At 48.1% G+C, this 27833-nt stretch overlaps 11 protein-coding genes across 11 annotated transcripts; 6 read left to right on the top strand and 5 right to left on the bottom strand.

Moving 5' to 3' along the window:
- Window positions 1-686: 686 nt before the first annotated feature.
- On the top strand, window positions 687-1810 carry Asppvi_010228 (uncharacterized protein; the record flags this gene model as incomplete). The annotated part of the gene is made up of 6 exons (XM_043306074.1): window positions 687-761; window positions 820-891; window positions 941-1043; window positions 1095-1125; window positions 1174-1539; window positions 1642-1810. 6 exons carry the CDS (start codon window positions 687-689, stop codon window positions 1808-1810), a joined length of 816 nt encoding a protein of 271 aa, XP_043162009.1.
- Window positions 1811-3977: 2167 nt separating this feature from the next.
- On the top strand, window positions 3978-4700 carry Asppvi_010227 (uncharacterized protein; the record flags this gene model as incomplete). The annotated part of the gene is made up of 1 exon (XM_043306073.1): window positions 3978-4700. One exon carries the CDS (start codon window positions 3978-3980, stop codon window positions 4698-4700), a length of 723 nt encoding a protein of 240 aa, XP_043162008.1.
- A 516-nt stretch (window positions 4701-5216) lies between these two features.
- Window positions 5217-6251, bottom strand: Asppvi_010226 (thiamine pyrophosphokinase-related protein; the record flags this gene model as incomplete). Its single annotated transcript, XM_043306072.1, has 2 exons — window positions 5217-6153; window positions 6220-6251. 2 exons carry the CDS (start codon window positions 6249-6251, stop codon window positions 5217-5219), a joined length of 969 nt encoding a protein of 322 aa, XP_043162007.1.
- Window positions 6252-7927: 1676 nt separating this feature from the next.
- On the top strand, window positions 7928-8901 carry Asppvi_010225 (SDR family oxidoreductase; the record flags this gene model as incomplete). Its single annotated transcript, XM_043306071.1, has 3 exons — window positions 7928-8211; window positions 8271-8452; window positions 8513-8901. 3 exons carry the CDS (start codon window positions 7928-7930, stop codon window positions 8899-8901), a joined length of 855 nt encoding a protein of 284 aa, XP_043162006.1.
- Window positions 8902-10363: 1462 nt separating this feature from the next.
- On the bottom strand, window positions 10364-12115 carry Asppvi_010224 (Gfo/Idh/MocA family protein; the record flags this gene model as incomplete). Its single annotated transcript, XM_043306070.1, has 2 exons — window positions 10364-11375; window positions 11427-12115. The coding sequence occupies 2 exons, from the start codon at window positions 12113-12115 to the stop codon at window positions 10364-10366; spliced, it is 1701 nt and encodes a 566-aa protein (XP_043162005.1).
- A 2220-nt stretch (window positions 12116-14335) lies between these two features.
- On the top strand, window positions 14336-15826 carry Asppvi_010223 (uncharacterized protein; the record flags this gene model as incomplete). The annotated part of the gene is made up of 4 exons (XM_043306069.1): window positions 14336-14625; window positions 14674-15332; window positions 15389-15547; window positions 15612-15826. 4 exons carry the CDS (start codon window positions 14336-14338, stop codon window positions 15824-15826), a joined length of 1323 nt encoding a protein of 440 aa, XP_043162004.1.
- A 641-nt stretch (window positions 15827-16467) lies between these two features.
- Window positions 16468-17835, bottom strand: Asppvi_010222 (FAD-dependent oxidoreductase; the record flags this gene model as incomplete). The annotated part of the gene is made up of 2 exons (XM_043306068.1): window positions 16468-16800; window positions 16867-17835. 2 exons carry the CDS (start codon window positions 17833-17835, stop codon window positions 16468-16470), a joined length of 1302 nt encoding a protein of 433 aa, XP_043162003.1.
- A 626-nt stretch (window positions 17836-18461) lies between these two features.
- Asppvi_010221 (alpha/beta hydrolase) lies at window positions 18462-19581 on the top strand (the record flags this gene model as incomplete). Its single annotated transcript, XM_043306067.1, has 2 exons — window positions 18462-18588; window positions 18653-19581. 2 exons carry the CDS (start codon window positions 18462-18464, stop codon window positions 19579-19581), a joined length of 1056 nt encoding a protein of 351 aa, XP_043162002.1.
- Window positions 19582-19785: 204 nt separating this feature from the next.
- Asppvi_010220 (uncharacterized protein) lies at window positions 19786-20731 on the bottom strand (the record flags this gene model as incomplete). Its single annotated transcript, XM_043306066.1, has 2 exons — window positions 19786-20540; window positions 20728-20731. 2 exons carry the CDS (start codon window positions 20729-20731, stop codon window positions 19786-19788), a joined length of 759 nt encoding a protein of 252 aa, XP_043162001.1.
- An 870-nt stretch (window positions 20732-21601) lies between these two features.
- Window positions 21602-23588, top strand: Asppvi_010219 (uncharacterized protein; the record flags this gene model as incomplete). Its single annotated transcript, XM_043306065.1, has 4 exons — window positions 21602-22309; window positions 22380-22649; window positions 22721-23365; window positions 23460-23588. 4 exons carry the CDS (start codon window positions 21602-21604, stop codon window positions 23586-23588), a joined length of 1752 nt encoding a protein of 583 aa, XP_043162000.1.
- Window positions 23589-25182: 1594 nt separating this feature from the next.
- On the bottom strand, window positions 25183-26891 carry Asppvi_010218 (uncharacterized protein; the record flags this gene model as incomplete). The annotated part of the gene is made up of 2 exons (XM_043306064.1): window positions 25183-26621; window positions 26687-26891. The coding sequence occupies 2 exons, from the start codon at window positions 26889-26891 to the stop codon at window positions 25183-25185; spliced, it is 1644 nt and encodes a 547-aa protein (XP_043161999.1).
- Between the last annotated feature and the right edge of the window lie 942 nt (window positions 26892-27833).

Raw genomic sequence — 27833 nt, 5'->3', positions numbered from 1 at the left:
TCTCTTGGTATATTTGATTGCTCTGAATGTTCGCTTCCTGGTCATAAACAGATAGGGATATACTGTGTAATCAAGAATGCAGAACTGCTCACAATCTCTTTGCATCTAATTACAATGGCTGTCAGCTCGGCTGATACCGCTGCGCCTTTAGCAGCTCCGGATGGAAAGAATGAAAGGGCTGACGACGGTATTGGGCATTGCATCATTAATTTTATCTTTCTCCACGCCGCGAGAGTGTGATATCTGATTACGACTTCCATTTCTAAGGCATCATTCAGACCGTGACCAAGGAATAATCCAATATACCTTTCGTAAGTACTATATCCGTATCAGCTCCGTCGATATACATTGACGATACACCAGCAATCCTTCGAATCAGCCGCAATGACCCTCCTAAACAATGAGTCAGGACTAATGGTACGACTTTGCTTGGCAAAACGTTCTACGCTCGATTTGATTCGGCTTGTTCCAAGCTACTGGCCAGAAACCAGTAGGATTGGGTTTACCGCTTTGTTGAATACAACCTAAGAAGAAACTAGTGGGTTAGACTTAGGCACTAGCCCAGAGAAGCGAGGCGCCCTATATTGCAAAAATGGTCAGCAGAGAGCAAGCATAAATCATGCGCATTCCCAAAGTTTCTGTTCACTGAGCTCTGATAGCTTTACGTCCAAGTTAGCCTGCACAGAATGCGGTTCATGTACGCTCTGGCATTACTGGTCCCCCTGGGCTGTTTCAAGCTCAGTCTGGCGGAATTTGTCCTAGTAAGTGCATCACGTATAATTTCCATAAAGTGTATTTGATGATGTTCATACCAAGCAGACCATGCCATGGGTGGGCTTTGAAAGCTCTGGAAACTACTGGCAGGATTATGAGGGACGCTTGATAAGTGAAGTATGTCAATTGGCACCATCGACTGTCATATTTCTGATCACCATTCAAGAACGGGGACACGACGACGTACGCAATCAATTGCCCTCCAGCAAGTGCCGAAACGGCCTGTATCAGATTTGATCCAGATGCGACATTTATCGCTGCTCCCAGCTGTAGGCCTTCGATGTACCCGGTCAACGGACATGACTGACCAGATCACGCAGCCTACGACTTCATTATGAGCGACTATGCGTTGTAAGTTCTACCGTGGAAATAATCCTGCTACGGCGCTGATTATTCTAGCTATACAAGCACTGGGTGCACCTTTACTGGCTCTCCCACACCCACCACCGCCACTTGCTCGTACAGCCAGTCATKGCACATTGGCTCTCACACCGTGACTCGTGATGAGACATATGTTCTCCCTGGAACCGAGGTCAGGGAAATCCTGTCTGCTACCTTGACTGTGGCAGGGACGGGTCATTTCCCTACTGGCACCGCTGCGACTGCTACAGCAGCTGCGACGAACAAACCGACGGGTTCTACTACAGGTGCGACAGTAGCAGGTACTTCTGCCACGAGCACGACGATCTCTGGAAACGTCGCAGACAGGACAATGGCGCCAATGCTGCTGATGGGTGCGATGGTAGCCGGTATGGTGGTGCAAGCGTAATTTCGTTTGGCCGTCCTTCTCCCAGAGATAGGGCTGTTGTAAGTGAATAGCCTACATATTATTGTTTAAATTGGCCGACTTGGGCCATCGTCTCAAAGTGTGGAACGGGAATCGGCTAGGCTGGCGTATATACCCCTGGGTCTTGCTGCCCTGTGGGAAGAATGGGTCCGCAGGGAGCACGAGCTCGTCCAAGCCGATGTCAAGGCGTTCCTCAGAGAGGCCATGCAGAAGGCTTACGACCTGAATCGGCCAAGACACTCGAACTGAAAGGTGTTGGTTTATAACTAGGTACTGGACGTGCCCACATGCAACAGTGGAGATTGGAGTAGTACAACAAAGGACAACCTACGGCGGAATGAATGTACAGAACAGTCAAAACAAATTTTCTACTGTCACCTGCTTGTATTACCTATGGCCCTATCCCCAAAAGGATGCGATCGTAAAATGAAATAAACCATTGAGCTATCATACTTGTATCCTAGGAATACATCATGGGACGGTATTGATATCGGATGCTCATACAGTAGGGGTATCGAATACTATATTTAATATCCATACTGTATGAGCATTCGGCCCGAAGTGGTGTGAGTTCTCGTCTAGTTGCAGTTCGCTTACAACTTGAAACCCACCCTGACCCAGTGTGATTTGGTTCCGGTTTCACCGCAAACCTGAGAACCGAAACTGCTGAGGTTCTCTAGGCTAAGGTAGGGACCGAATCCGAGCCACTGAGAGTCCGGCGAGGGTAGTTCTAGCTATGCAACTAGCAAGTGGGAATGTCAGGTACTCAAATATTTATATGCATAACCCACCTTTGACATCCACCAGGATTCTAAAGTGATTGAGTTCAACCCCCAGATATCAAACCAATATTTTAGATATAGGTCAGAATTAAATAATACCATACATTTCATATAAAAAAAATATTAATAGCCTATAAGCATGCTAGATAGGCCCTAGACATGACATCTAGTAATGTGGAGTATGTAGCTGCTCTAGGAGCGGTGTAGTGGGAGGTACGGAGTGCGGAGCAGTGCTTAATTTATTCTGGTTGCTTTGTACAAATATTTAGGCTTGGCGCCAAAAAAAATGAGACATCGGACATGAGCTGGAGCCACCGATGTGGTACCTTAAAACTACTTAAACGCAATGCACAGGAAGAATCGGATGTATACTAGTGTAGCTTTCTTAGAGTATTATGAATATTCAGCGGATACAAGAGACTGCCAGTCGCTACTGATTGATTTGCTGGCTCCAAGACTTGCAACTCTCCTAGTAATTAATGCTACCTAGCACAGTAATATTGTAGTTGGAGGAAAAGATACATGGATTGTACGGACTAAGCAGTAGATAATCCAAGCAGGTAAACAAAAATTTTTTGTGACACGACCCATCATTTCCTTAGAGTCTATCAACGTGCTGTGATATGACATAATAAAGAAGCAACAAGACAGTATTAAGTGACAGGGCCAAGTCTCCTCCATTAGGCCACCCCATGTAACTCCACACCCATCGTACAAGCGTAGTGAACAGCACAATCAAAATTATACTAAAAACTCAGCTCCTTATATCCTAGTTCACTGTATACAGAACTGTACTTACGTCCATCGGTTTTGTACAATGCTCTTGAGAGTCCTGATCCGCCGTGAAGGGACTGCTGAGGAGGAAGAGTAAGGACTTGATATAGGAGGTTGTTTATCAGCATCCATCGGATTAAATCTGACCATAGACTAGATTGTGGTCAATGGGAGAAAGGAAGAGCACAGATTTCACAAAATGGTTGCTGCCTCGGAATTGATGATTTTAGGATGAAAACAGATAGGGCCATGCTAGGTACTTAACTGACCCCGTCAACTAACGCTTGCTGACCCCCCCACTTGCATTCCGAGGGCCTTTAGGGCTGTTATCCAGTATCCATATTATGGAGACATGAATTTTATGTAATAGAAAGCTCTAGTACTTCAATAGCACATGCTTTTGCGGATCCCATTACATTATCTTGTAAGCGCAATCTGTATATACAAAATCAAGTACTTCCTGATATCCTACGCTAAACACGCGCGTACTACTATAAATATTCATATCAACCCCTAGGCAACTGAATCTTCCATTGCAGGACTCTCTTTTCCTTAAATATTAGCATGAAATTCTCCGTTTTCCTTCTCTCTCTCTTGGCCTGCAGCCGGGCCACTCTGGCKGCACCTGCTGCCATTGTGGATCTCGCTGAGCTTCCTTCAGATACGAGTCTTGAGATCCGGTCTCCCAACCCTGCTGATGAGCCTCTGGCGATTCTCGAGCAGAGGGACTATAGGGTCTGTGAGATAGTCAATCGAACAATTCGTACCATTGGCACCAGCAAGTTCACGTAAGACAGACACCTTCTTGCAACACTCATATGTCTGGGAAGCTAAGAAGTTCTAGGCTTGTCTATATCACAATGGGCGTGGGCCTTGCTCGATCCGTCTGTGAATATGTCGACGGCAGTAGATGTGGTGATCTATCGTACATTATCCAAGCCGGTCTAACCTTGGTCTATTATGCTGCTGCGCACTACTCCGGGGCCGTCCCGGAAGGTCTGCCGACCAAACGTCAACTCGATGGTTCTCAGGACTATGTGCGCCTGTGGGAAACCATGTTGTCTAGCAGCGGTGATATCTCCTACGACAGTCTCGCACCACTTGCATTCAACTCCGATGATGCCACCCTGACTAGGCGCCAAGGAGAGCCTTCCCTTGTCCACCGTCTCCAGGTTGCTGGTTTCACCCTTGACAACTCCCCCAAGCACGATATCATTGCCAATCACTATGACAACGGTGAGACTGTTCTCCAACTGCCCCTTCCAGGAGGGAATTATGACGCAAATGCTACTGTGAGCTCCAATCTGCATAAACGATTCGATAAGCCGGGTTTCAAAATCTCGTTCACTACCAGAGAGAGGTCGAAGCTTACCCAGGACCATCAAAAGTCTATGGCCCTTGCAGGGGCTGCTACGTGGGCCGTCTATGCGGATAACGCCAGCCACAAGATGAATGATTTTATCGGCTTCGCAGAGACAGAGCATGCGGCGAACTTCTACTACCGGATCATTCCCGAAATCAGAGGGTTTGGAACTAATTACGAAACTGTTGATATTTGCGGTGGCATGGCATCATACTTGTAAAAAGGCTCGGCATATAGCAAGTTTACTTACCAGACGACGCGTGGCTACTACCGGCCAGAAAATATTGATCTCTGCGGTAAAAACCACACCAGTGGCTACATCCAAGTGGGTTCGTTAGATAATATGCCAGAGTCATGAAGCTATAGCTCCTTGGTTGGACGTACTATTATGTTGACGGGATTGAGAAGATTCCTATGAAGCAATCGAATCGCATCTTGAAGAACTGAAAGTGTTGGACGAGGACGGTGGCGTCGTGACTCCAGCTGGTTATGGAAATAGAGCATTCGGCAAGTTTTGCCGACGTAGCCACACATATACGTGGACCTATACATGCAGACCGGCTCGTAATAAAACAAAGGATGAAAGCGTCCTGGTCTTCAAAGTTGGAATACGAACCTCGACCGGTTGATATCTGTAGAGATGCAAATAATAGCCGAATTGTAGCATACATGAATTTGTTTTGCCCGCCGTCTTTCCACTGGCTCGGATAATAAGATATTCAAAGTATGTGCATGATTATATAGACCAGACTGCAGTAGGAAACGGTAGCCGCCGATGCAGCCTTCTTATAATCTCTTCATACATTGGCTCTGTCTCTGGTGATATGACGCCATGGCGAATGAAAAAGTCGATAACCACAACCGCACTATTTGGTTTAAACACTCCCCTGCCCAAGGCGTCAAGCACCTGGTCCATATTCCAAAGTCGAAAGTCTTCCACTTCCGAATCCTTCGGCCGGGGAACCACCCCTTCGTCCAACTGAAGTTCATATAGGTATTCGACCTCGGGTAGCAGAACAGCCGTCGAGACCCCGTCTGTCCCCAGCGCAATAGATGACTCTTTCATGTGGAAATATGAGATAGCACCGACGTATCTCATGCCACTCTCGATAACCTCACGCCCAATAGACGCCTCCTCTGTAGCTTCGAGGATCATGGCGCTTCGAGGTGACTCCCCCACGCTTAGGGCCCCGGCAGCAGTGCAATCTAACATACCCGGATAGGTCTGCTTCTGCATCGAGCGCTTAGCGATCCAGAGGCGAATACCATCTTTTGCGTCCTTGACGTAGCAAAGCATCTGCACACCGCTCGTTACAATGCCAAATAGTGCGCTCGCGGACCGTTCGATCTCTAGGATCACGTCGCCGCCGGGCCCGTAGACTGGGAATCGCTCGTTGCGCCAGCCCTTTAGGATATTGGTATACCCGGTTTCAATCATCCTGTTGAGTGCGTCGTGAATGATTCGAGTGCGTGTGGACGCTGCATTGTCCGGGGGGTTGATAAGGGAAATTGCTGCGGAGTCGATCATCCAATGGTCTTTTGGCCAGGTGATGCTCTGTACAAGGGTGTTTGGGATGTATCCAAGAGTTGCATCGATGCCTTGTACTTTGAACGCGTGGTAGGATTTGAGAGTTTCGGCGAAGCGTACTGGTTCCTCCTCATGGTACGGGAAGCTACGATGTGTTAATATCTATGCATTGAGAATGTGCGAGAGCTGTAGGGATACATGCTTATCTAACTCGGAGACAATGTCAAAGAGGGTTTTGGACATGGTGGTATGTGCTGTAGATCCGATCGGGGGATGTTCGAGGTGGAAGAATGTGGCTGGCTTACTCCTGGTGTGTTGCTACGTGTCTCCGGTCTTATCTTAATAGATGGACTATTAATTACTGATCTCTCTACCCCTTGGGCAGACCGCATCCATTCAATTATGGAAGGATTACCTAATCTGTACCTATCGTACGTCTGGAGTACAGAGGAATAGCAAAAGGCGGAGGAACAAAGCAGAGCAGACGTTCAAAAAAGGGGTTGGCTTGCATAATTGGACTCCTTTATCTCATCGTCAATGGAACAGGTCAAGCAACTGCCGAAAGCTTATTTGGTTATATTTTGGTCGCTCGGAGTCCAACCTGCCTAGTCTTTCAAAGCAACTGCAGTAATATAATTACAAACTTGGCGTTTTGCTGTGAGGTCTCGGCCTGTGCGTTTAATCGCTCACTTCCAAAATGTCAAAGCCTACCACTGTTTTATTTTGACACCGGAAACCACTGGTTACGTTATCAAGCACATTCTTGGAGATCTCAGCTTTCCGAAGAATATAAAATCCGCGGCATTACCCGTGACATGTCAAAGGAATTAACTCAGGAACTTGTCAAGCAAAGTGTTGAGTTTGTTTTAGCACGCGGTCAAACGCTCCATCGGTGCGCCGAGTATTGATGTAATATATATAGGCCAGTATGAACTCCGTCCAGTCTCTCACCAACTCTCTGAAAGGGAGACACTTTCGTCTTAGTCACCAACTACTCGGAGGCCGCCAATGGCGACACTAGATATTCCCAGGGCAAGAATGTGACAGAGGTAGCTAACAATATTAGTGACGCTACTGCTATTATCTCTACTAGCTAGAAATGGTTGTCCGGACACCTTTTCGCTAAGCCTTTGATATATGACAGGTATGGTTTACGAGAAGTAAGGGAAGTAAGGAAAGCAATGATATGTAACTCTGTCCTCTGCTGCCGTCTCTCAGCAAAGTCAGCTCTTGTTGTATACGCTCGTTGCTATTGTCTTTTTGCATGTAAGAGATAGTGGTACTAATGAAGCACGTTTCTGAAGCGATAAGGTGGAGGCTAAGCATGACCAGAGTATTAGGAGACTGAAAAGACCTTGGCCGAAGGTATCTTTGTGCCCTGCACTAGCTTCAGGCAGATAACGTTTGTCTGCTATGGCTTACCTTGTGCCGGAGATACTGCTCGTCAAGTCCGGATCAAGGTCAGCAAACACCATTCATCGCCCAATTCGGGAGTCTGGTTCTGACTAGTGCTTACCAGGGCCAATGCCAAGATGCTTACCCCCGGTTCCTACAGGCCCTAAAAGAGTATATTCTGCACGTGGCTTACGGGCTATCCTGAGTAGGACAGCAAAATTTCTCGGCATTATGGCCTATGCCTATTTCTTCTGGCACAGTCTGGACGTATGCGCCAAGTAGTCCGCACCCTGACTATCAAAGTCCGACAATCAAACATTGCTCGATCATTAACATATCGTCTTAGAAGTAGTCCAACATGACTCAGAGTAAATGAGTCACAGCAAATATTGCAATACTCCACGACGGCAGGGATTGTTAGAAGGAAGCAACATAAAAGGTCCAGAGAGAAGCACATATCTCTCAATTGAATTTCTGTATAGTAGTCTTGCTCGGTGTATCTTGACTACCCTGCATCAGATAAAATGTCTCCCCTCGTCTGGCTCATTACAGGATGCTCCTCCGGATTCGGCCGGGTCTTCGTGGAGCAGATTCTCGCTCGTGGAGATCGGGTCATTGCAACCGCGCGCCGAGCCGAAAGCATAGAAGATCTGAGGAGCAGCGGAGCCGCCGTCTTGCAGCTTGATGTGACGAGCGACCAGAAGACTCTCAATGAAACAATAGCAAAGGCAATTGCGATTTACGGTCATATTGATGTGCTGGTGAACAACGCTGCTTACGTTGCTGTTGGTGCTTGGGAAGATGTTTCGTTAGTGCCCCTGCTTCCTCTGAAATTAAGGAGAGGCAGTGAAAGCTTATATACCGCAGAGATGAGGAGTTCCGTGCAAATTTCGATACAAATGTTTTCGGGGTTTTGAAAGTCACCAAGGCTCTTCTGCCGCACTTTCGACAGAGGAGGTCAGGGACAACTGTCTTCATCAGCTCCCGATCAGGATGGTATGGTGACCCGTTTGTTGGTCCATACTCTGGGACCAAGTTTGCCTTAGAAGGTCAGCAGCTTCGTAATCTCCGTTGACCGAAGCGTCCAGTTGACTAAAAAGGCAATGCAGGCCTCGTCGAGAGTCTTTGGAGGGAGACCGAGCCCTTAGGCCTACGGACTCTCCTGATCGAGCCAGGCCGGTTTCGAACACTGCTACTCTCGAGCGCGAATCTGAAAATCTCGCAGTCCAGCATTGCTGATTACGCAGGCCGATCCGAAGATCTTCAGAACATGCTTGCTATGGAGGATCGCGCGCAACCCGGGGATGTCGAAAAAGGTGTATCCATTATTTTGGACCTTGTCAGAGCAGAAGGCGTCGCAGCAGGAAAGAAGATCCCTTTTCGGCTACCGCTTGGTACGGACTGCTACGAGACGATCAAGGAAAAATGCGAGGAGACATTAAGACTTCTGGATGAGTGGAAGGATATTATTAATAGCACGAATTATGCTCGCTGCTAGTTCGGGATGAATCGAGATGTCTCGAAGACTCGAAGACCCTCTTAAAAGTCAGATACTATTGATCAAGTTGGTTATAGCGAGCCCCGTTACCAAGTCTGTATAATAGGCTTTGCTACTGTACTTGCAGCTATCAACGCAGCCGTCCAAGGATGGAACCTCTACCCATTCTTCCTCCTGCTTAATTTCAATGTATTCACCAAATTGCTGTTTAAACTTATCGATTGTTGCTTCAGGCCCCCTGTTGTTGCGTTAGATTGAGCTGGACTATCGATGCCATCTGATTTACTGGAACCGAAGTAATATAGGATAGGTCATAAGGGAAGAGAGCTTCTCAGCGTCGGAAGTATTAATATAACAGACGAGAGTTAAATCTGAACTAGCCAAGCGGACTTACGATGCTTACTCGTTCATTTCCCTCAGATGGGAGTCCGACTTAACTTGCACCTTGAGACGTTTCTAATACAATCGATTATAGGTAAGCAGCAGCTCACCTTGAGATATACAGTATTTCCTGGCTTAGCTCATCATCAACAAACCTGAACCATGGTTGCAATACTTATAATCCAGGTGACGATAAAACTGCCACTTCAGGAAGTGATCCGCTCCCAGAGCACAGGGTAAGTTGGTACCTTACCACCCTGGGCAGCTCATAGAGCAAACATAAGCAGCTCCTAGGCAACCTCACTACCTGATAGCTCACCGTAATACTCAAGCTAACCAGCCCATTTAATCTCCTTTCGCGTCTCCATTCTTTCAGATACCCTAATAATAAACACACTACTTACTACCTACTTTCAGTAGTCCTAGGAGCAAAGGCTAGGATATAGTACTATCACATTACTTTAGCTCACCCCCTCTTATACTATTAGTTAGTCTCCTTAATCTACTTTTCAACCCATGTAAGAATTTCACAGTATTTACACTATACTGACTATACCATTCACTTTTTCTTTATAGTAGAGGCTCTATCGCACTATCCATTCTATAATACTTAACATGTCTGGGGCTAGCTCAATCCTAGAACCATTATACACTATTAATCTTAGGCAAATATTCTCACAAGCCCTGCCAGAAGCCTTAGCTGCATTAACTGCTATTCTATATAAAGGTAGACATAAATTCAGTCTAAATATTACTCAGAATAAGAAGTTCATTAGGTGATCTATATCAATCTTATCTTCCTGGGAACACTTCCTTTAGTTAAGTCACTATGAGCTTAAATAAGTTTCTAGTTAGCTACATCTAATGGTTAGGAAGCTATTTTAATTATTTCGTCCGCTCACTGAGCAGAGGAGTGAGCATGGAGAAATGCTTTCTCTACGGCGCGTTACAGAAGGAATGGCAATGAAAGGGTTTCTCTAGACTTTACCCGGAGTGTGACCTCGATTGTGCTGGAGCAACTTGATGTCTCGGAGGAACTACCGGAGCGCACCTGTAGCCATACTTGTAACCATAATCTTACTCAACTCATTGTTAATCCCCTTTCCTTAAGCTTAATGCCCACCTCCCTTGCCCACCAATCCTGCCATTTCAAAGCCGTGCCCCCTTTCCTCGAATCTTCGATCCAAAATACCGCAAGATGACTTCTAAGAAGCTCTTCCACACTAGATTTCAAGAAGGTGCTTTGAGCTTCTTTGCTACTCATCTCGCCACGCTTCACTTTGCTCACTGCTCGCACGAAAGAGAGCGCAAGGCCATCATCACCTCCACCATGATGTCCGACAGAAGGGGTGTTATATACCACCTCTGAACCGGAGCGAAAATCATTCACGCGAATGGTGTCTGAGTCGTAGACAATTTCACCAGTGGTGCCTGATATGCGTCCACGACGCGTGCTAATAGCCTCGGTCAGAGCAACCAGATGAAAATGAGCAATCTTTGCAAAGCGGGATTCTGGTCTCGCGTCTGGATTTCCTCCAGTGCTTGGTCCTTTTGTCTGGCCTCGAGAAGGTGGCAAAGGGTCATCATCCCACTCTATCGTAACCATCTGATCATCACACACGTCATTATCGGACTCCCAGACACAGCGACCATACCAAGGTCGCCGGCTCACTTCGTCCGCTGGTGTGCTTTCATCATAGTCCTCACCTAGGACTCCTAATAAGCGCTTTGCCGCAGAGGACAGACCCTGGTTCCGAACCACCTCCTCGATATCAGGCACTATGGCATTGACAGGCCGATTACTGTTGCCTGCTCTTAGATGCTGATGCAGATAAAGCGATTTGGCACTGTACTGGCATGTTGTCTCGATAGGACAAGTCAGGCAATTGGTAGCTTTGCCAGCACCGGCAGGTTTGTTAGCCTGTCTGTAGAAATGTAGGCGGCCTGAGGAAGTCACTTTTGACGGGAGGTGGGGTGGCTCGGATGAAGAAGGCGAGACAGGTGAAGAGAGAAGCCAGAAAAGAAGATCAATATCGTGGCATGATTTCGTGAGGAGCGAGGGTGCACTCCTGGATTCTCTTCGCCAAGGGCCTCTGGACATGGTCAGCATCTGATGCGTTGCCTCTGTGGTTTTCGAAACATACCGCACATAACAATGTTCAAAGTGTTTCCAACCAACTGCTTCAGTATGCTCCACACTAACAACATCACCTATCACTCTGTCCTCCCGGAGAAGTTTTCTTAACAAGACTTGGGGGAGGCTGTACCGCAAGACCAAGCCAACAGCAAAAAGTGCTTGGCACTGCAACGTCTCCCATGACCGCAACAGTGTTGTATAAATTCCAATAATATCGTCCAGACGCGTGGCTAGTGGCTTCTCGCACATGATATGCAGCCCCAGTGGTGCTAAAGCCTGAACTACCGTCGCATGGAGCTCATCTAGCAAGCACACGAATACGGCATCAATCCCTGGATCCGTCACCATTCCAGTTGTGCGTTGCAATTCCCTTCGTTGAACTTCATAGCTGATAAAATCTTCCCAGCTTGAGAAAGCCTGGCCCTCTAGAGGCCCACTTTTGCCCCAGATGAACCTTTCGCCGAATGCTTGCCGCTTAAATGCAGAGGGCTCAGCTACAGCAGCGATGATGCCCTCGTCAGATGTATGAATTGGCTCAGCATAAGAGTAGCCACGGTAGCCTGCACCTATTATAAGGATGCGAGGTTTTGTTTCTAATGGTATCGAGGTGTGGCTGAGTGGGCTCTTCGGAGGAGAGGGAGGAAGGGCAGGAGTGGCCACAGGCCCTGTACGTCTCGCATGCCGAAACGATTGCATCTCTTGAAATGAATGTTTCACAAAGGGATGAGAGATTTTGAGGCCGAGTGTACTGAGGTATGATAGAGCCAAAATCCAAGGATGGCCTGAATATCCCCTATTTATCCTTGAATTGAATCACTCACAGGAGGGGCTGAAAGGTGTTATGTTGGAGCTGAAGGTACATGCATGATTTTAGTGCTCATATTACCATGACAATTTCTGGTAGCCCCATAGGTATGCGAACAAGCAAGTGAGCCGAGAAGGATCAAGTTTCTCTCAATATGAGGCTATTTTACTGCTTCTCGGGGGCCAATTGCTCACCAAACCCTTGCGTTGACGAGTTAGGTACACGTCGGAGTTTGCCGATCTTCGGAACACTTTTCTCGCTTATGTGCATGAATTCTATCTCCTAATAATCGCCTAGAACATAACCGTCTAGATTAGATGTCGTATTAGACCCATCCAGTGGCTACAAGTATCCATGCAGATGGAGTGTCATTATCGCAAACACGAGCCAGAAAACATAACTCGGAACGGTACTTCGAATAATACAAGCCAAGCCCACAGATAGTTAACAAAAGAGAAGAAGAGACTGGGCCGAGGTTGATGGATGATGATATTTCCCCAATTGGTCGTAACGGAATCCATATTGCGAATACCCTATAATCGCATCGCTACCGGATATTAGGCTTATTACGGTACTGAATGTAAGGGTGACCGGGGGCAATCATCAATACGCTTGTGCGCCTACGCCACCCGTGGATTCTTTTGGATATTATATAGACGTGATAATGAGAGTTCATGTAGTATAGTGGTATGTAGGCAAACATTGCTTTCTTTTTTTGCTAGCTCAAGATCTGTTTAAACAAGCCTGCTGAGAAGCGAGGCTTCTACCAAATTCACATGCGAATTGACTTATATTTAGTGAATGAAGGCATGTGGTGTATTATGACCACAAAAGTCCCACTTGGAGATGTTGTTGCCATTCACACTTGCCCACTCTGTTATTGTTACTGTTGGATCGGAAATTGTTAGGGGCGGCTGCGGGTAAGGCGCCAAGCGGGAGGAACCTTGTGAAGTAAGAAAGCAAGCCAAGAAAGTACCTAGATTTGTAGGAGATCGAGGCGATCCTCCGTAATAGGTGTCTCCCGTTCCCACAGTCGATAGCAGATTTGCGACAATTCACGTGCCACAGCTAGGTACTGGCTACATATACGAGAGTGGAGCAGTCAAGAAGTGAAAACTGCAACCTTTGATCCATAGTAGGTATAGATCGGCCCCTTTTGGCACCGCTAGCGGCCCCAAAGTCCATACTGTTGTCAACAAAACTGTACCAAGGGGGATATCCGCGATGCGATGGGATATCCGACGGAGAGTGGGGCCGCCATAAGGCCTCCCATGCGATCTCCACGGTTTTCCTAACGCAGTTTGGACATTCAGGGTCGCTGTAGATGCGGCAAAACCCGAGGATGTAACCTCACTTATTAATGCTTACGACAGTGCTTAGATCCGATCACGCCAATCACGCCAAAATCTATCCATCTCTCGTTTTTGAGGCATTTCCCATCAATCAGCATGTCTGGAATAGATGCCATCGGTACCAGCACAGAGGCCGGTTTTCAGCCTCCTGTACAGGTCAAAAATTTGCTCAATGCCAAGTATGAGAAGACTCACAAGCTAGTCTGCTCTGGCTACGGAGTACTGACAACATCAACCCAAGCCATCACCCTTCTCTCCTACCTCCATTTTAGCCGTTTACCAAGTTCCACACACATAACTCCTTCTTTGTCTCCTTCTCAGGCCTCTTAAATTTTCCGCTGATCCTCAATAAAGCAGAATACGGCTCATTAAAACGAAGTCATCGTCATGCCAGCCTCGTCGATTGTGCAGAGACTTGCGGACGACAAAACCCCCGATTCCCCAACTGAATCTGCGCAGGATTTCCAAGAGGAGCGGCAAATTCGTGGCGTCAGGGTAATAAGCCCAGATATATCGAGTCTCAATGAAAATTACTGATATCTCCAGTGGTGTCTTTTTTTATCGAGCACACTGACGGGCAGTTTTATCTATGCTCTGGATAATACCATTGTTGCTAATATCGCGCCGGTAGGTGTTCTTTTTAAATAGAGAGGATAGAAAAAGTCATATTAAGAAGTACAGGCAATTGTTAATCATTTTGACTCGGTTGAAAATTTGCCATGGTTATCGGTGGGGTGAGTTCGACTTCAAAATATAGCCATGAAACATCTCTTATCGTCTTCGGGGAACAGATTCATGATCGGTGGAGTAGCAATGGTCCTCATTTACGGAAAGCTCTATGCCCTTTTCGACTCCAAGTGGCTGTATATCGCATCCACAGTTATATTTATGGCTGCATCTGCGCTCTGTGGCGCCGCTCCTACTATGAACGCTGAGATAGTAGGACGTGTTTTCGCAGGTGCGGGAGGAAATGGAATGTACTTCGGCATTCTGGCCCTTCTGTCAACGAATACGACGAGTCGTGAACGTCCACAGTACTTGAGCCTGACGTAAGTACGTCCTGTGAGTTCAAAAACAGATTGCTAACAAAGAATCAGGGGACTGGTTTGGGGTCTAGGAACCGTTCTTGGTCCTATCGTCGGAGGCGGCTTTGAACGATATACCTGGCGCTGGGCATTCTACATCAATCTCCTTTTCGGGGCCATTCTGATACCAACCTACATTTTCGTGATTCCGTCCAGAGATCCTATGCCGGGAGTATCATGCCGAAAGAAACTCTCTGGCTTCGATTGGGTCGGTAGCTTACTCAACGTCGCATCGTTTACGACCTTAGTGATGGCAATCAACTTTGGCGGGACACTATATGCTTGGAACAGCGGGCCTATCATTGCTTTATTCATAGTGTCGGGTGCGCTTTGGGCTTTGTTTGTCATCCAACAGGGCCTCATGTTCGCTACCTCTCTCCAGAACCGATTACTCCCAATGCACCTGTTCAAGCAGAAGGAACCGACACTCCTCTTCATTGCTTGCGCTGCAGTAGGAATGGTGACGTATCCGAGTGTATATTACATCCCGATCTATTTCCAATTCACTCGCGGAGATGATGCAATTCGATCTGCTGTCAGGTTGCTTCCCTTAATCTTCCTTCTCATTGTGGCCATCCAATCAAATGGCGTTATGATGTCTCGCCTTGGGTACTATAAGCCATGGTACTTGATTGGGAGTATATTAGCACTCATCCCTGCCATTATGTTTTGTGAGCCTGTCATAATTACTCATGATTATCAAGTTCCATGGCTGACCAAACTATAGCCACGGTTGTCAGCACCCCTACAAGACCGAGTATTCTGTACGGACTAGAAGTTGTGCTAGGATTAGGTGCTGGTTCATATACTCAGGCTGCTTTCGGTGTAATCCAGGCTGTTACCAAGCCTTCTGAAGCCGCCGACGGACTCGCGCTGATGCTTCTGGGTTTGTTTACCGCTCTCTTTAGTACTTGCTTTTGAAGATGTCGGTTTCGCTTACATGAGGTTAGCTCAACTCACCGGAATGACCCTTGGACTGTCCACGACGGGCGCGGTCTTTGTCAATGTCGCCCAAAACGGTCTTTTCAAGTTGCTTCCCAACTTACCCCGAGACCAAGTCTCTCAAATAGTCTCGGGAACGAGCAGTGGGCTGCTTAAAAGACTTCCTGAAAACATTCGAGAACAAGCGCTGGATATCATTGTGCACGCTTGGCACTATATGTAAGTGAAACCTAAGCCGATCCTTTTTCCTGATATCTGGGATCCTGATAGCACTTTAAAGTTTTGTCTGTGTAAGCGTTGGTGCTGGAATCAGCTTGGTTTGCGCGATCTTCATGGCCGTGAGTCCTTCTTAATTCTGCTAATACCTTGTATCGAGCGCCATACTAAGTACTTATTTTCAGAATAAACGTGCAAATATGGTGGCAGCCGCAGGTGGTGCTTGATGACTGAGGCTCAGCTTAGTGTCTGCACAAGGAGTTGATATCGAATGTACTTCAATCAACACGCCTCGCTAGCATCTACCTCACTTTACCCCATCTACATACAATATCCAATAGACCCAAATAAAGGTCTTCACTGTAATGACTTCTTTTACAAGCGCGACATGTAGTGGTCATGTCGAAAGACAACTACCATTGGGGGCGTAAGAACCGCGTGCCTGGTTAAACTCCATCAACAGTTTGTGATGGGAGGGTTATCGCGCTACAAACCTACGTACGCGGTGTCCATTCTTCGCCGAAGAGACTGTGTCATTGACAAACCGAGGAATATGACGTAGTGCCTGTCAACCATTGTCATTCGCACGATAGTACTGCTGGGAAGAGTTGATGACCTGAGCGTCTGTTTGGTCAAGATATAGCTTAATCAGGGTTCCTGATGGCACAGAATTTTCCTCATATCAGTCCGCCAGACACTGAAGAAAGGCTCGGTTGCCTGCTTCACCATATCGCCGTCACCGGATGCGCGAGCCATGAATCTTATGAGCCAGTCCTTCTTTGCAGTATTGACGTCGCTGGCGACGCGCAGCTTGTTCTGCGTCGAGGAAGGATCGACGAACATCTGGAATGCGCGGCGTCGTTCATCGGTGTACACGTCGAGCACGCTGATGGGCTTGCCTTCGTGGATAATGAGCTCCAAAGCGTCCGCTAGAGCATCGGCGTCGAGAATACCCGTGGTGAGGCCCATGGCCCCCATAGGCTAGAAGAAGTATGGTGTTAGCCTATGTATGGGAAATGGATCGTTTGTACAGGAAGCTGATCTTACATTGTTGAGATGTGCGGCATCACCAACTAGAACACAGCGTCCACGGTTCAACGTAGTAGCGCAAAGTTGGTGCACCCGATACGGAGAGGCTCTCACCACCGTTGCTGTATCTAGTTGAGGGCCCGGGACAACGTTGGTGAGAAGGCTCCTGAGGGATTCCTCCGCAACCAATTGGTCATCCCCTCGCTGATCGCTAGGATCAAGCGCCACCGTACATCTCCACAGGGTCTCTTTCTCGCGCTGGGGTTTCTCCAGCGGCGTAACAAGCCCCCAATGGACGGGATCAACAAAAAGCGAACTCGGGTAATCATCATCAAACTCGGCATTTTTTATCAAAACATCTATGGCCACCAGACGCTCCGGCCAGCTATGGCCCTTGTAATGAATGCCAAGTAGCTTCCGGGTTGTCGACCTCCCTCCGTCCGCACCCACGAGGAATGAAGCATGGAAGGTGGTTTCGTGACTCCCATCTGCGCGAGTCACCGTAGCAGTTACCGAGTCCGCGTCTTGCTGGATGCCTTTGAGCCGCAGGCCAAAATGAACTTTGACCAACCCGGTCTCGGCCGCCCTTTTGTAGAGAAGACGGGCCAATTTTGGCTGTTGGAGGTTCACCACTCCATGGTCCCAGTCATTCGTGCCCACTATTGGCAGACAAGCAAGCATCTCGCCTAGCTTTTTCCCTCCGTTGCCGTCGTCAGCCAGCGGGGCCCTCCAGCAAAGACCGCTGGTGGTAAAGCCGGTGGATTTGATATCGTCTAGAACATCGGCTTTTTGGAGAGCGTGCAGAGCTGCCGCGTAGTAGGAGCACGCCCGAGGGGCGTCACTGAGACCTTCCTCCTTTTCAACGATGTCGACTTTGATACCACTCTGGGCCAGTCTCAATGCCGTCAGGAGCCCGACGGGCCCTGCTCCGATGATGACGACCGTGGAAGAATAAGGTCTTTCTTCATTCTGAGTAACGGAGGGCATTTTCGTAGGCCGTTTTGTCAATGGACGACGGATATTGGGGTATAAAACCAAGCGATATCGGTGTAGATTGCGAAAAAGGGAATATTGGAGTACATTGGAGAGACGACCTCCTATTTAAAGAATTGCTCAGCCGGGCTCGACAACTTCCCTGTGGTTAGTTGACTAATTTTTATGCCAACAAAAGCCAACAAACGCGAGACTTACACTATTCCATTGGTCTCTGCCCGGAATGGTGACAAAAAGCGCAACCTACCGGGAAAAAAGTATCGACTGGTTTGCCTAGGTTGACCATGTAGACTTGAACAATTTCCCATTCTGACGAGATCTGCAGTCGATCCCTTCCTACCCGGCAATATTCCTTCTTATCCAGGTGTTCGGCCCGAGATTATGCACTGGATTGCTGGTTGAATGCGACATTGCAGTTCCGAGATATCGGTTTTACCCCACAATATCCGAGACAATCAGGGTTCCGTACCACGTTAGCCGAGAGCCAAACAAGATCATTCACGAGGCCGTATAGAAAGGCGACATAGCTCAGGGGGTCCTTTCTCACCATTGATTACTTCAATTCACTGATCATAGTATTCTTAATCTCCAGAGTGGCCTAAAGCGGCGCCAGCACTATCATGGACGCACCGATCGTCATGACAACAAAGGATTTTGTATACAAGACCGTCGAGGGCCTTGACGTCGCAGCGACTGTGTACTGGCCTCAGACTGCATTGGGCAACGCAAACACGAAGCTACCGATAGGTAAGATAGTTCAACCGTGCTTGAATTGGTAGAACCAAGTTGTACTAACCGTATATCAAAACAGCAATTGGATTTCATGCAGGCGGCTTCACTATCGGATCCAGGTTTCTCTTCAATCCTGAAGAGATAAAGGTTCTCCTCGACCTCGGATTCGTTGTTGTGTTGGCGGATCACCGTCTCTGTCCACATGTCTCCCTCTACGAGGGTCCCCTCCAGGATGCGAGGGATGCTTTTCGTTGGGCGAAGACAACACTCCCCGATCTGATCCACAAGGAAGTAGGAATAACACTGGACCCAAGTCGTGTTGTCGTTTTTGGTCAATCTTCCGGTGGTACTTTGGCTTTACACCTGGTGGGTTTAACTACATTTGTCCCAATCCCTCCTCTCCAAGCCACCCACGTGCACAAGGAAATAGCTTACGCTCCTACCTCGTTCTCACAGGGAAGCTTACCTGACCCCCCGAAAGCGATTGCAGCATTCTACGCAGCCGCCTACTTCTCCGACGATACCTGGAGCCAACCAATGCCCGGCTCGGAAATGATGCCTCCAATCGATCAGTCATTTGCCCAGCGTGTCCTCAGCGAGCCACCCCGTTCCATGACCGTTGTCGCCCGGGAGCAATTTATCGCACCGGGTACCATGCCCATGCCCGATCTTTCCAAGCCTCGAGACGCTTGGATGGCTCTAGCATTCAAGGAAGGGAAGCATCTTGAGCGCTGTGTCCAGGATGGCGACTTTGCGCGTGTGGACCCAGCGACCTTCTTCTCGTCCGCATTCCCGCCGACGATTTTCTTGACTGGGACGGAGGATACGTTTATTGACCCGCGGTTCTCGCGGCGCGCGCATGAACATCTGGCGGGACTGGGGGTGGAGACGAAGCTGATTCTGGCCGAAGGAGGGCAACACGGCTTTGATTTTGGGCTGGGAAGGGATGAGGCCCAGTTCAAGGAGAGTGTCCTTCCAGGCTACGAATTTTTGGCCAAACACGTTTAGGTAGCCTAGGCATATAGTGCTATTCAGTAGCCAACCTACATAGCGACAGGCAGGTTCGGAAGATAACAGCAGATTGAATATGCAGTACTCGGTAGACAAGACCTGGATAATTAGGAAAGGATGATGATGCTCAAGATGGGTGGCGTGCAATTGCGGATTTGGGGGTTATGCACTAGTGTATCGCCATGCCTCGCTACTCCTTCGTTACCAGCCAAACTGGGCATGTTTGCCCTCATCATCGAGAATCTTCAGGAATAAATCTTTGTTATCCCCCTCAACAGCAGCACGGGCAATGACCTTCCCACCCTCGTCAGCATCCTTGTGACCTTGGAACCCTCCAAAGGCCGTCCGGCAGTGTCCAGGCTCGACTAGAACAGTTGCAATATATTCCTCCCGGAGCGCAATCATGTCGATAGCGGAGATCATATTGACAGCTGTTTTGCTGCTGCGATAGACAGGAAATTTATAGTTCCAGGCATTGTAGGGAGAGCTTTCTGTCAGGGCAACACCAAACATCCCCAGGCCACTGGTAACTGTCACAATACGGCGCTGAGGATAAGTTGAGTTACGGATCAGTGGGAGAAAGGTGTTATTCATAACAGCCACACCAAAAACATTGGTCTCGAAAACAGCGCGAAAGTCCTCAAGGAGAGTGGCATTAGGTTTTGGTGAGCGGTTGATGCCAGCATTGTTGACTAGGACATCAAGGTGGCCAAATTTCTCCTCAACAATTTTAGCAGCATTAAATATGGTGTCATCACTATCCAGATCAATAACAACCGGCGTTAAGTCTGAAAAATTGCCCGTCTCAGAAGCAATGGCCTTGACAGCCACATCGGCCTTTGAGTAAGAGCGGGCGGCGACGACCAGGTGGTATTTGTTGGTTCGGGCGAGGATTCTGAGTGTTTCATGGCCGAGGCCCTGGTTGCCGCCAGTAACGAGGATAACAGGTTTGGAAGCTATGATGGTGTTTGTAGATGCTGTTGTCGTTGTTGTTAGTGATGCTGCATTAGTCTTGTTATATATAGCTGGGCGGTTGGGATTAAATGATTTGTATGGGATTTAGCGCCCTAAGCCCGGCGGCCTTTGTTCAAGGCCTGGACTTTGAACTTTGCCCCGCTCCGATCGCATGGATATAACCATTACCCATAATCCAATCTGCATGGATATAATGGTGGTTTGAATAGGTCATGGGTCAACCCATAATCGGCATGGGTTGGATCAATCCATATCCAGTCGAGGTCAAATAAAGTACTAGGGGGTTGCCCTATTGCCAAGGAGATCTACATACGCTTTCCCTATTAGACCATCCCGGCACTCCGGCGCATCCGTGGGGGCCCACTCTCTCCTACCGAAAATCCCTTTAAGCTGCAAGTCTACATAAATGTGGCGTTATGGATAAAGTGTACTCTGTATGCATTCAGAGATGCTTGAGCTTTGTATCTTTCAGTAGCTGCTTATCCACTCCATGAATCTCCACTCACAGGCGCGATGCCTCGTCCCAGAAAGTTGCTGGACATGCGCTGCTCGACATGTCAGACAAGCTTCAACCGACGAGAACACTACCAGCGCCATCTGCGGTCACATACAGAGGAGAAGCCTTTCTCCTGTTTCTATTGTCGGCAGACCTTCAACCGCGGGTACCATGATTTCTTTCTTTTCCAATTAATTACCAGCTGAGACATATTTGACGGCAATCGCTGACTGGACGAGCAGAGACTCACTCGCCCGCCACTATACGTCTGTCCATCAGACGGACACGGGGAAGCCCCTGGCTGAGAGACGCAGAGCTATAAAAGCCTGCGAATCGTGCCGGCTATCTAAAGTCCGATGTGATGGGAAGGAGCCATGTCAGCGTTGCTCCGACCAGCATCGAGAATGCTCCTATCCGGTCTCCAAGCGCACCAGAAAATCTGCTACACCCACTGGCCAATTGCCAAGGGGACTTTGTCTGAATCTTCCCTCTAGGCAGGATCAAGCAGGCATTGAGCCTACGAGTACTTCGCCTAGTATACACGTAATGTCCCAAGCTCATCCACCGAGTCAAAAGCTGTATGAACAGGCACCGGTACAGTCCCCCGCCCAGGCCGAAGCGACCTATGGAGCCATCGATATGATCACGGTTCCTCCCTTTTTCTCGTTGGACTGGAATGACTTTGATGAGTGGCTCAACTTTGGTTTCGACGATGACTACATGGGGCTATCCGCGAAATCCATCAGCGATCCTGCAGCATCCGCCACAGCCGCCATCGCCGGGCTCTATGTTAACATTCAGGAACCAGATATAGATAAAGATGCCATCGACCCGAGGCAGTACTTTCCAGCGTCTATTGAACTGGACGCTCAGTTGGTGTTTCCGGACATGACTACTATCGCCAGCGAGGATATCGAGAAGGAAAATTTGGCCCTTGTCGAGCAGGTTCCGGACGATGTCCCTCGGAAGGTGTTCGAGATGGCTACCGTATTGCAAACCAAATCCAACTATCCCAAGTTTATCGAGTTGCGTATCCCGCCTGCTCGCGTTCTCAACGCCTGGGTCCAGCTCTACTTTGAGCATTTCCACCCTATTTTTCCGATCCTGCATAAACCAACCTTTTCCCCTGCGACGATGAATCCATTCCTTGTTCTTACCGTTGCGGCCATCGGCGCGCACTTCTCAGATTTAGAGGGCTCGCAGGCCTGTCAGAGGGCTATGCATGAGCTGATCCGACGATATACATCGTACACAGTGAGGCTATACCCAAGGCCACCTCTGCCAGTTCAAACACAGCCGGCTAACTAGCTAAATATGAGTAAAGTGTGAACAATGTAATCGCACCAGTCGTGAGCTTTGGATCACGCAAACCATTCTTCTCAATCAACTCGGCCTGATGTACTCAGGCAATCGAAGGGCCCTTGAACTTGCCGAATTAGTCCAGGCTGTCCCGGTTACTCTTGCAAGACGAAAGAGGCTTCTTTCAAACATCCTCCCTCGTGCACGAATATCCGCGTTGCAACTCCCGCTCGGTCAAGAATGGCAGGTCTCAACATATGACGAGGAACGTCGAAGGGCAGGGTTCGCCACTTGGGTAAGCTTTCCCTCTATGTCTCAGACTCGGGCTTCATCTATGGCAGATTGTAACTTCTGACTCTCTCGCAGCTGATTGATTTCGGGTGGAAATATAGCTTTGGGCTCAACCATGTTATGAGGGCGGACGAGCTGCAGAATTGCCTTCCGCAGTTGGAAAATTGCTGGGATGCAGCCGGCGCTCAGCAATGGGCTCAAATAATGGAAGCCAGGAACCTTTCCACGACACCGTCCCTACCTCAAACCATTGCGAACCAAAACTGGATATGGGCATGGTCACAGACGGGAACGCTTGGAAAGCAGACTATCCTGCACTATCTAACAAGCATTGTCATGAAGGACGACGCGGATAGCTCCTCTCAGGGTTGTTCGTCTGACCAGAGACTCGCAGCGGCGGGAACACTTAAGAGTCTCCTTGGAGAAGAACTAGGCCAGGGCCATACAAAGGCAGCTGTTCTCCACCGCGTGCTGATTTGCTCCGGCCTGATGATCCATTACAGTCCAACCCTGCGAGTAAAATCTCTCTGCTTGAGAGTCATATACCGGAGAATGGACGATACGTCGTGGGATATTCTATCGAGTCAATGGGCGCAATCACCATTTCAAGGGCGTCTGGCGGTGTTATATGGTGCTCATGTCTTTGAAACCATCCGCTCAAATCGCTGCGGGCATTTCTTGATTCCGGCCTCTTTACTCAGAGCCGTACTTGTTCTGTGGGTATATTCCACACTGTGCCGGCGGTACGGGTTGCTAGAGAGGGGTTGTCCTGGTCCTGACCGAGACATGGAATCCTCTGCCGCGCTCGATCTAGAATGTTTGGAAACGGCGGGTACTGAAAGGTGGATTGCGAATGGATCTGGCTGCGTTGAGCTTCCAGGAATTGGAAATCTACTTTGTCACGGGGGGCCGCGTAGGTTGTTGGATGAGTCAATTGTGGTGATGAGCTCGCTCAGCTGCTGGAGTATCAGCAGCTCATATGTGCAATTGCTGCAGAGAATCCAATCAATAGAGGGAGAAATCCGGGGAGATTCATCCTGATGTTGGAGGCCTGCTGGCGCTCATGACCCTACATAGAGTTGAATTAGAGTGTTGCCTCCTGACGACTTGGAAAAGATGGGGGAATATTACTAGCATTAAAAGTTTGGAAGCGGTAGGGCTATATTTCAGATCTGGTCGACAAGGCTAGAAGACCTTTGCTTTTGGCTCTTACTACATTACTAGGCTAAAATTATTAGTTCTAGCTATTTGGGCAAGGGGACTGCGAGCATGCTAGTGCCTAATAAGATAGGATATAAAGATACATATTACTATAGCAGTAGTATACCTACTCTATAAGATTTAATACTACTAATAGGTACTAACTTAGGAATAGGCTACTAGGCTAGAGTAGAACTAGTAAGTAGTGAATTAGGCCCTCTAGACTACGGTGATTACCTTAGTAATTAAGTAGGAGAAGCTAGGGGCCCTATATAGTAGGCAGGGCCCCTAGCTAAACCTCACTATAAGATAGATTCTAAGGGATATAGTGGGTTTTTCTGGTTTACTTACAGGATCTATGCTCTGTGACTAGCATAATAGGATAGGATGGGAGGAGGTGAACCTAATAATATCTAAACCATCCAGGTTTAATCTTCTAGGGCGGATGGGAGAGTGGAATCTAGTGGTTAGAATAGAGGGTCCTGGGCACCCAGTCGCGTAGGAGTTCCCAAACTAGCTTGAAGTACTAGGTCCCCCTAACCCAGCTTTCAAGGTAGAAGCAATTATTCATTGAGTCCAAGCAATTGAATTAACTACCTCGACCACCGTTGAGGTGACCCATTGGTAGCTTAAGCCGTGGACGGCGAGGGAACTCAATTACAAGAGGATCTACTTCAAGATCCACAGGGAGGCTATGAAGCTACTCGAAGGCTGGAAGAGGGAGTGAAAGATAACCTGGCAGGCACGCCTCTTGGCCAAGGGCGTGTTCCTGTTCTAGTACGGATACTGAAGCTATTTCTTTTCTCAAAAAGGCACTAGGTGAGCCATTATTCCGCCGCGATGCTTTAGAGATAGTCCCAATAGGATTCCGGGTTCCATGAGGCGGCACAGCACGGCGACCGTCAATTAGTCCGGTGCTCGACTTTCTGGACATTGACGGAGAAGGCGCAGCTGGGACTGGATAATCATAAAGCCCCCGACACTTGGAATCAAAGAAGGCACTAAACTACATTGTAGGGAGTCGAAGCCGTTGTTGAGCTGAGTTAGCTGGTGTTGTCTCAACAAGGACGATAATTTTGCGGGCGTCCGTGTCGTCCGTGTAGAATTGTGGGTTGGGACCAATGCTGTCCCGATGATAACCGACAACGAATATCTTCTTGCATTGCACGATTCTATAGTAACGGTAGACACAATTTGCCCTTTTATGCCTGAGATGATGTAACTTGCTGCCCAGTCGGCGTAGCCTCGGTGCCCAGTCTATCAGAGCATCCTGACATCCCAACATCTTCTGCGGCTTCACTGCTCACAAACCTTATGTTTTCTACGCTCAGTTTGGCCTAGTATCGCCAATTTTTGCCTTTAGCTGCTTTGGATTTAGCTGCTCTCCTGTAAGGCTCAGACTTCCCCGTATTGATATCTCTGCCGTGTTGAAGGGCTTCGATATGCTCGAAAAGATCGTTCCTATCGCTAAAGTACTTCCCACAGGCCAAGCAATTCGTCCACCAGTTGTATTGCCGCGGCCGAAATCTAGCCGGTCTCGTATATGGCTCAGGCTTCCCTGTAACGAGATCTATACCGTGTTGGAGGTCTTCGATATGTTCGAAAAGATCGTCCCTATCGTAGAAATGTTCCTCACATGTTAAGCAAGTCAGGTATGGGTCGATCTGATGGTGGATGCCATCTGATGGTTGTTCCGCATATTCATCCTCATACTCCTCCTCTTCCGCATTTAAGGGGTGTTCGCCTTGTATGTGCTCGAAAAGTTGGCTCGTAGATATGAATGTCTCATGGCAGGCCGGGCATGTTTGGTTGGTGTCTGCTTCTTGCCTTGCAGACCTATCATTTTTCAAATCACTTATTTGTTGGCTCAGGCCATCCATTCTACTCGCATAATTGTCGCGCTCGCCTCGAAGCCATTGTAGCTCTTCCTGGTATCTTCGGTACATTCGATCCGTCTCTTCTCGATGCTCTCGATTTTCGTTCTGCTGCTGGAGCAGTCGGGCCTCCAGTCTTTGGATTTTCTCCTCGTGCATTCTCTCCATGCTGATCTTGAGTTCCTGTATCTCCATATCTCTTCGTTTGAAATCTTCAGCCTGCTTTTCTTGCTCCAGTCGGAAAATCTCGATCAACTCCTTATCTTTTAATGCTATAGCTTCTTTCATCTCCAGCTCCCTTTCTTTCATCTCTTGCTGCATTTTCTCTCGCTCTTTTTGAAGCTCGCTCTGCAGCTCCTGGCCAGCTGAAGTTTGATCCAGATTCTTTCCAGAGTCGACCATCTCAGTCTGGATGGCCATTTTCATCTCCTCGGGCGGTTTATCTGCACCAACGGGAACAAATTCCTGTATTGCTGATAACGCAGAATCACGATTGTTCCAATGCCTCCGGACTCGGGCCCCCCTTCTGACAAAGAAGCCCCAGAAGTCATCGGTAGTTTTCAACGCCTCCTCGCGGCTGTCACCATCGGACTCATCTACTTTCTCCCAAAAAGTGGTGAGAAATATCACACTTTTAATTCCTTCATGACCGCACAGTTTCTTGAACATAGAGAGATTTCTTCGAGCACACCCGCCCATACGGTTGTCAGAGATACGGTGTAGATATAGAATACCTCGCAAGCGTATTTTCTGCTTGTATGTCTCCGTCAACCAGGTGGCTATCTCTTTGAGTATGTCCGTGTCTTTACGGTTCGTATCGTCAAAGCCCGGAGTATCTACCAGATACACATTGGCATGCGGACTGAAGTGTTTACATCTGTGAATGCGCACCTCCTGAGTGCCTAGAAGAGTCAACATCTTTGCCACAAAAAGAGCTACATAGATACCATAGTTGGACCAGGCTTACAAGATTGGAGAGCTCCTGGCTCGCTTATAGCGACTTCCTCGTCTGTGCAATGTGAAATGAAGGTACTTTTGCCAGCACCTGTCATCCCCATGACCGCAATAAAGACGACCGGTTCGCTGGGTTCGAACAGGTCCTGTGGCCTTTCCTCGTATATCCCTCCCAGTGGAACCCAGGGTTCTACAGCTTGAGGTGTATCAGCCGTCATGTTTGAGCGTTGCTGAGTCAAGGCAGAGGTTGGGTTCAAGTGTGGAATTGGGTTCAAAGCTAGGTGGGGCAAGATAGTAGAGCCTCTAGTGCTTGATGAGTATGTTATGAGACATGCGAAGGCCACCAATCATTCGTGATTATGTATAAAAATATATGGGGCCAAGTAAGGTATTATGGTCTGATTTCTATATGCAATAGGAGAGGCCGCTATTTTATAGACGGTCTTTCCAATCTGACTAATCTAAATACGGGAATAGTTACACAGCTCTGCGGGCTGAATAAGAGGTTATCCGAATGAGGTAAAAGGAAGTGAGAAATCTGAGTTCTAGATAGCCGCTTTTTCTGACATACGTTCATAGAGGGCTTTGTGGCTGACTGGTCAGCAGCCTATAGTTCAGGTCTCACGTCAGATAAGGCTTGTCTATGCCTCGAATGATTACCGTAGGAGCTTTTTTAGCTGGATTGAGGATGCATTTAATTTACTAATATTAATAAGATTAAAATAGTTCCTAGCCCTCATTCGTGGCCTTTTTGACGTCCTATTTCATAATTTCAACCAGCTTTTCAGCTTCATCTGCAGCAAGCCTCTTCTATATATGACTAAAAAAGGGCATGAAAGAAATAACGAACTATAGACTTCCACCTCCTTTTGTTAGGGGTTTAGTTTCAGCCACTGCGACTCTGACCTGTTTTTATTTGTCGCCTAGACACCCCTAATATTAGCCCTGTTAAAATGTCAACCTACGCAGCAGGCACTAGTTATGTGTACGCACTGACACTGCGCCGCGGAGGCTTCGCTGCAGATCCGTTGATTATCCCCGCCTCCGAGGGCAAACAACCCTTTTCCTCTTTTCCCAAATCTGCCACTCAAAAGATCACAGCCAAGTCACGGCCGCTATATTAGGGGCCCGAGGAAGCCATCATGTCGCGCAAGACTACA

This window comes from Aspergillus pseudoviridinutans (genome assembly GCF_018340605.1).
Source record: "Aspergillus pseudoviridinutans IFM 55266 DNA, scaffold_8, whole genome shotgun sequence".
NCBI classification, from domain to species: domain Eukaryota; kingdom Fungi; phylum Ascomycota; class Eurotiomycetes; order Eurotiales; family Aspergillaceae; genus Aspergillus; species Aspergillus pseudoviridinutans.
This window is presented reverse-complemented; position numbering and strand designations above follow the sequence as displayed.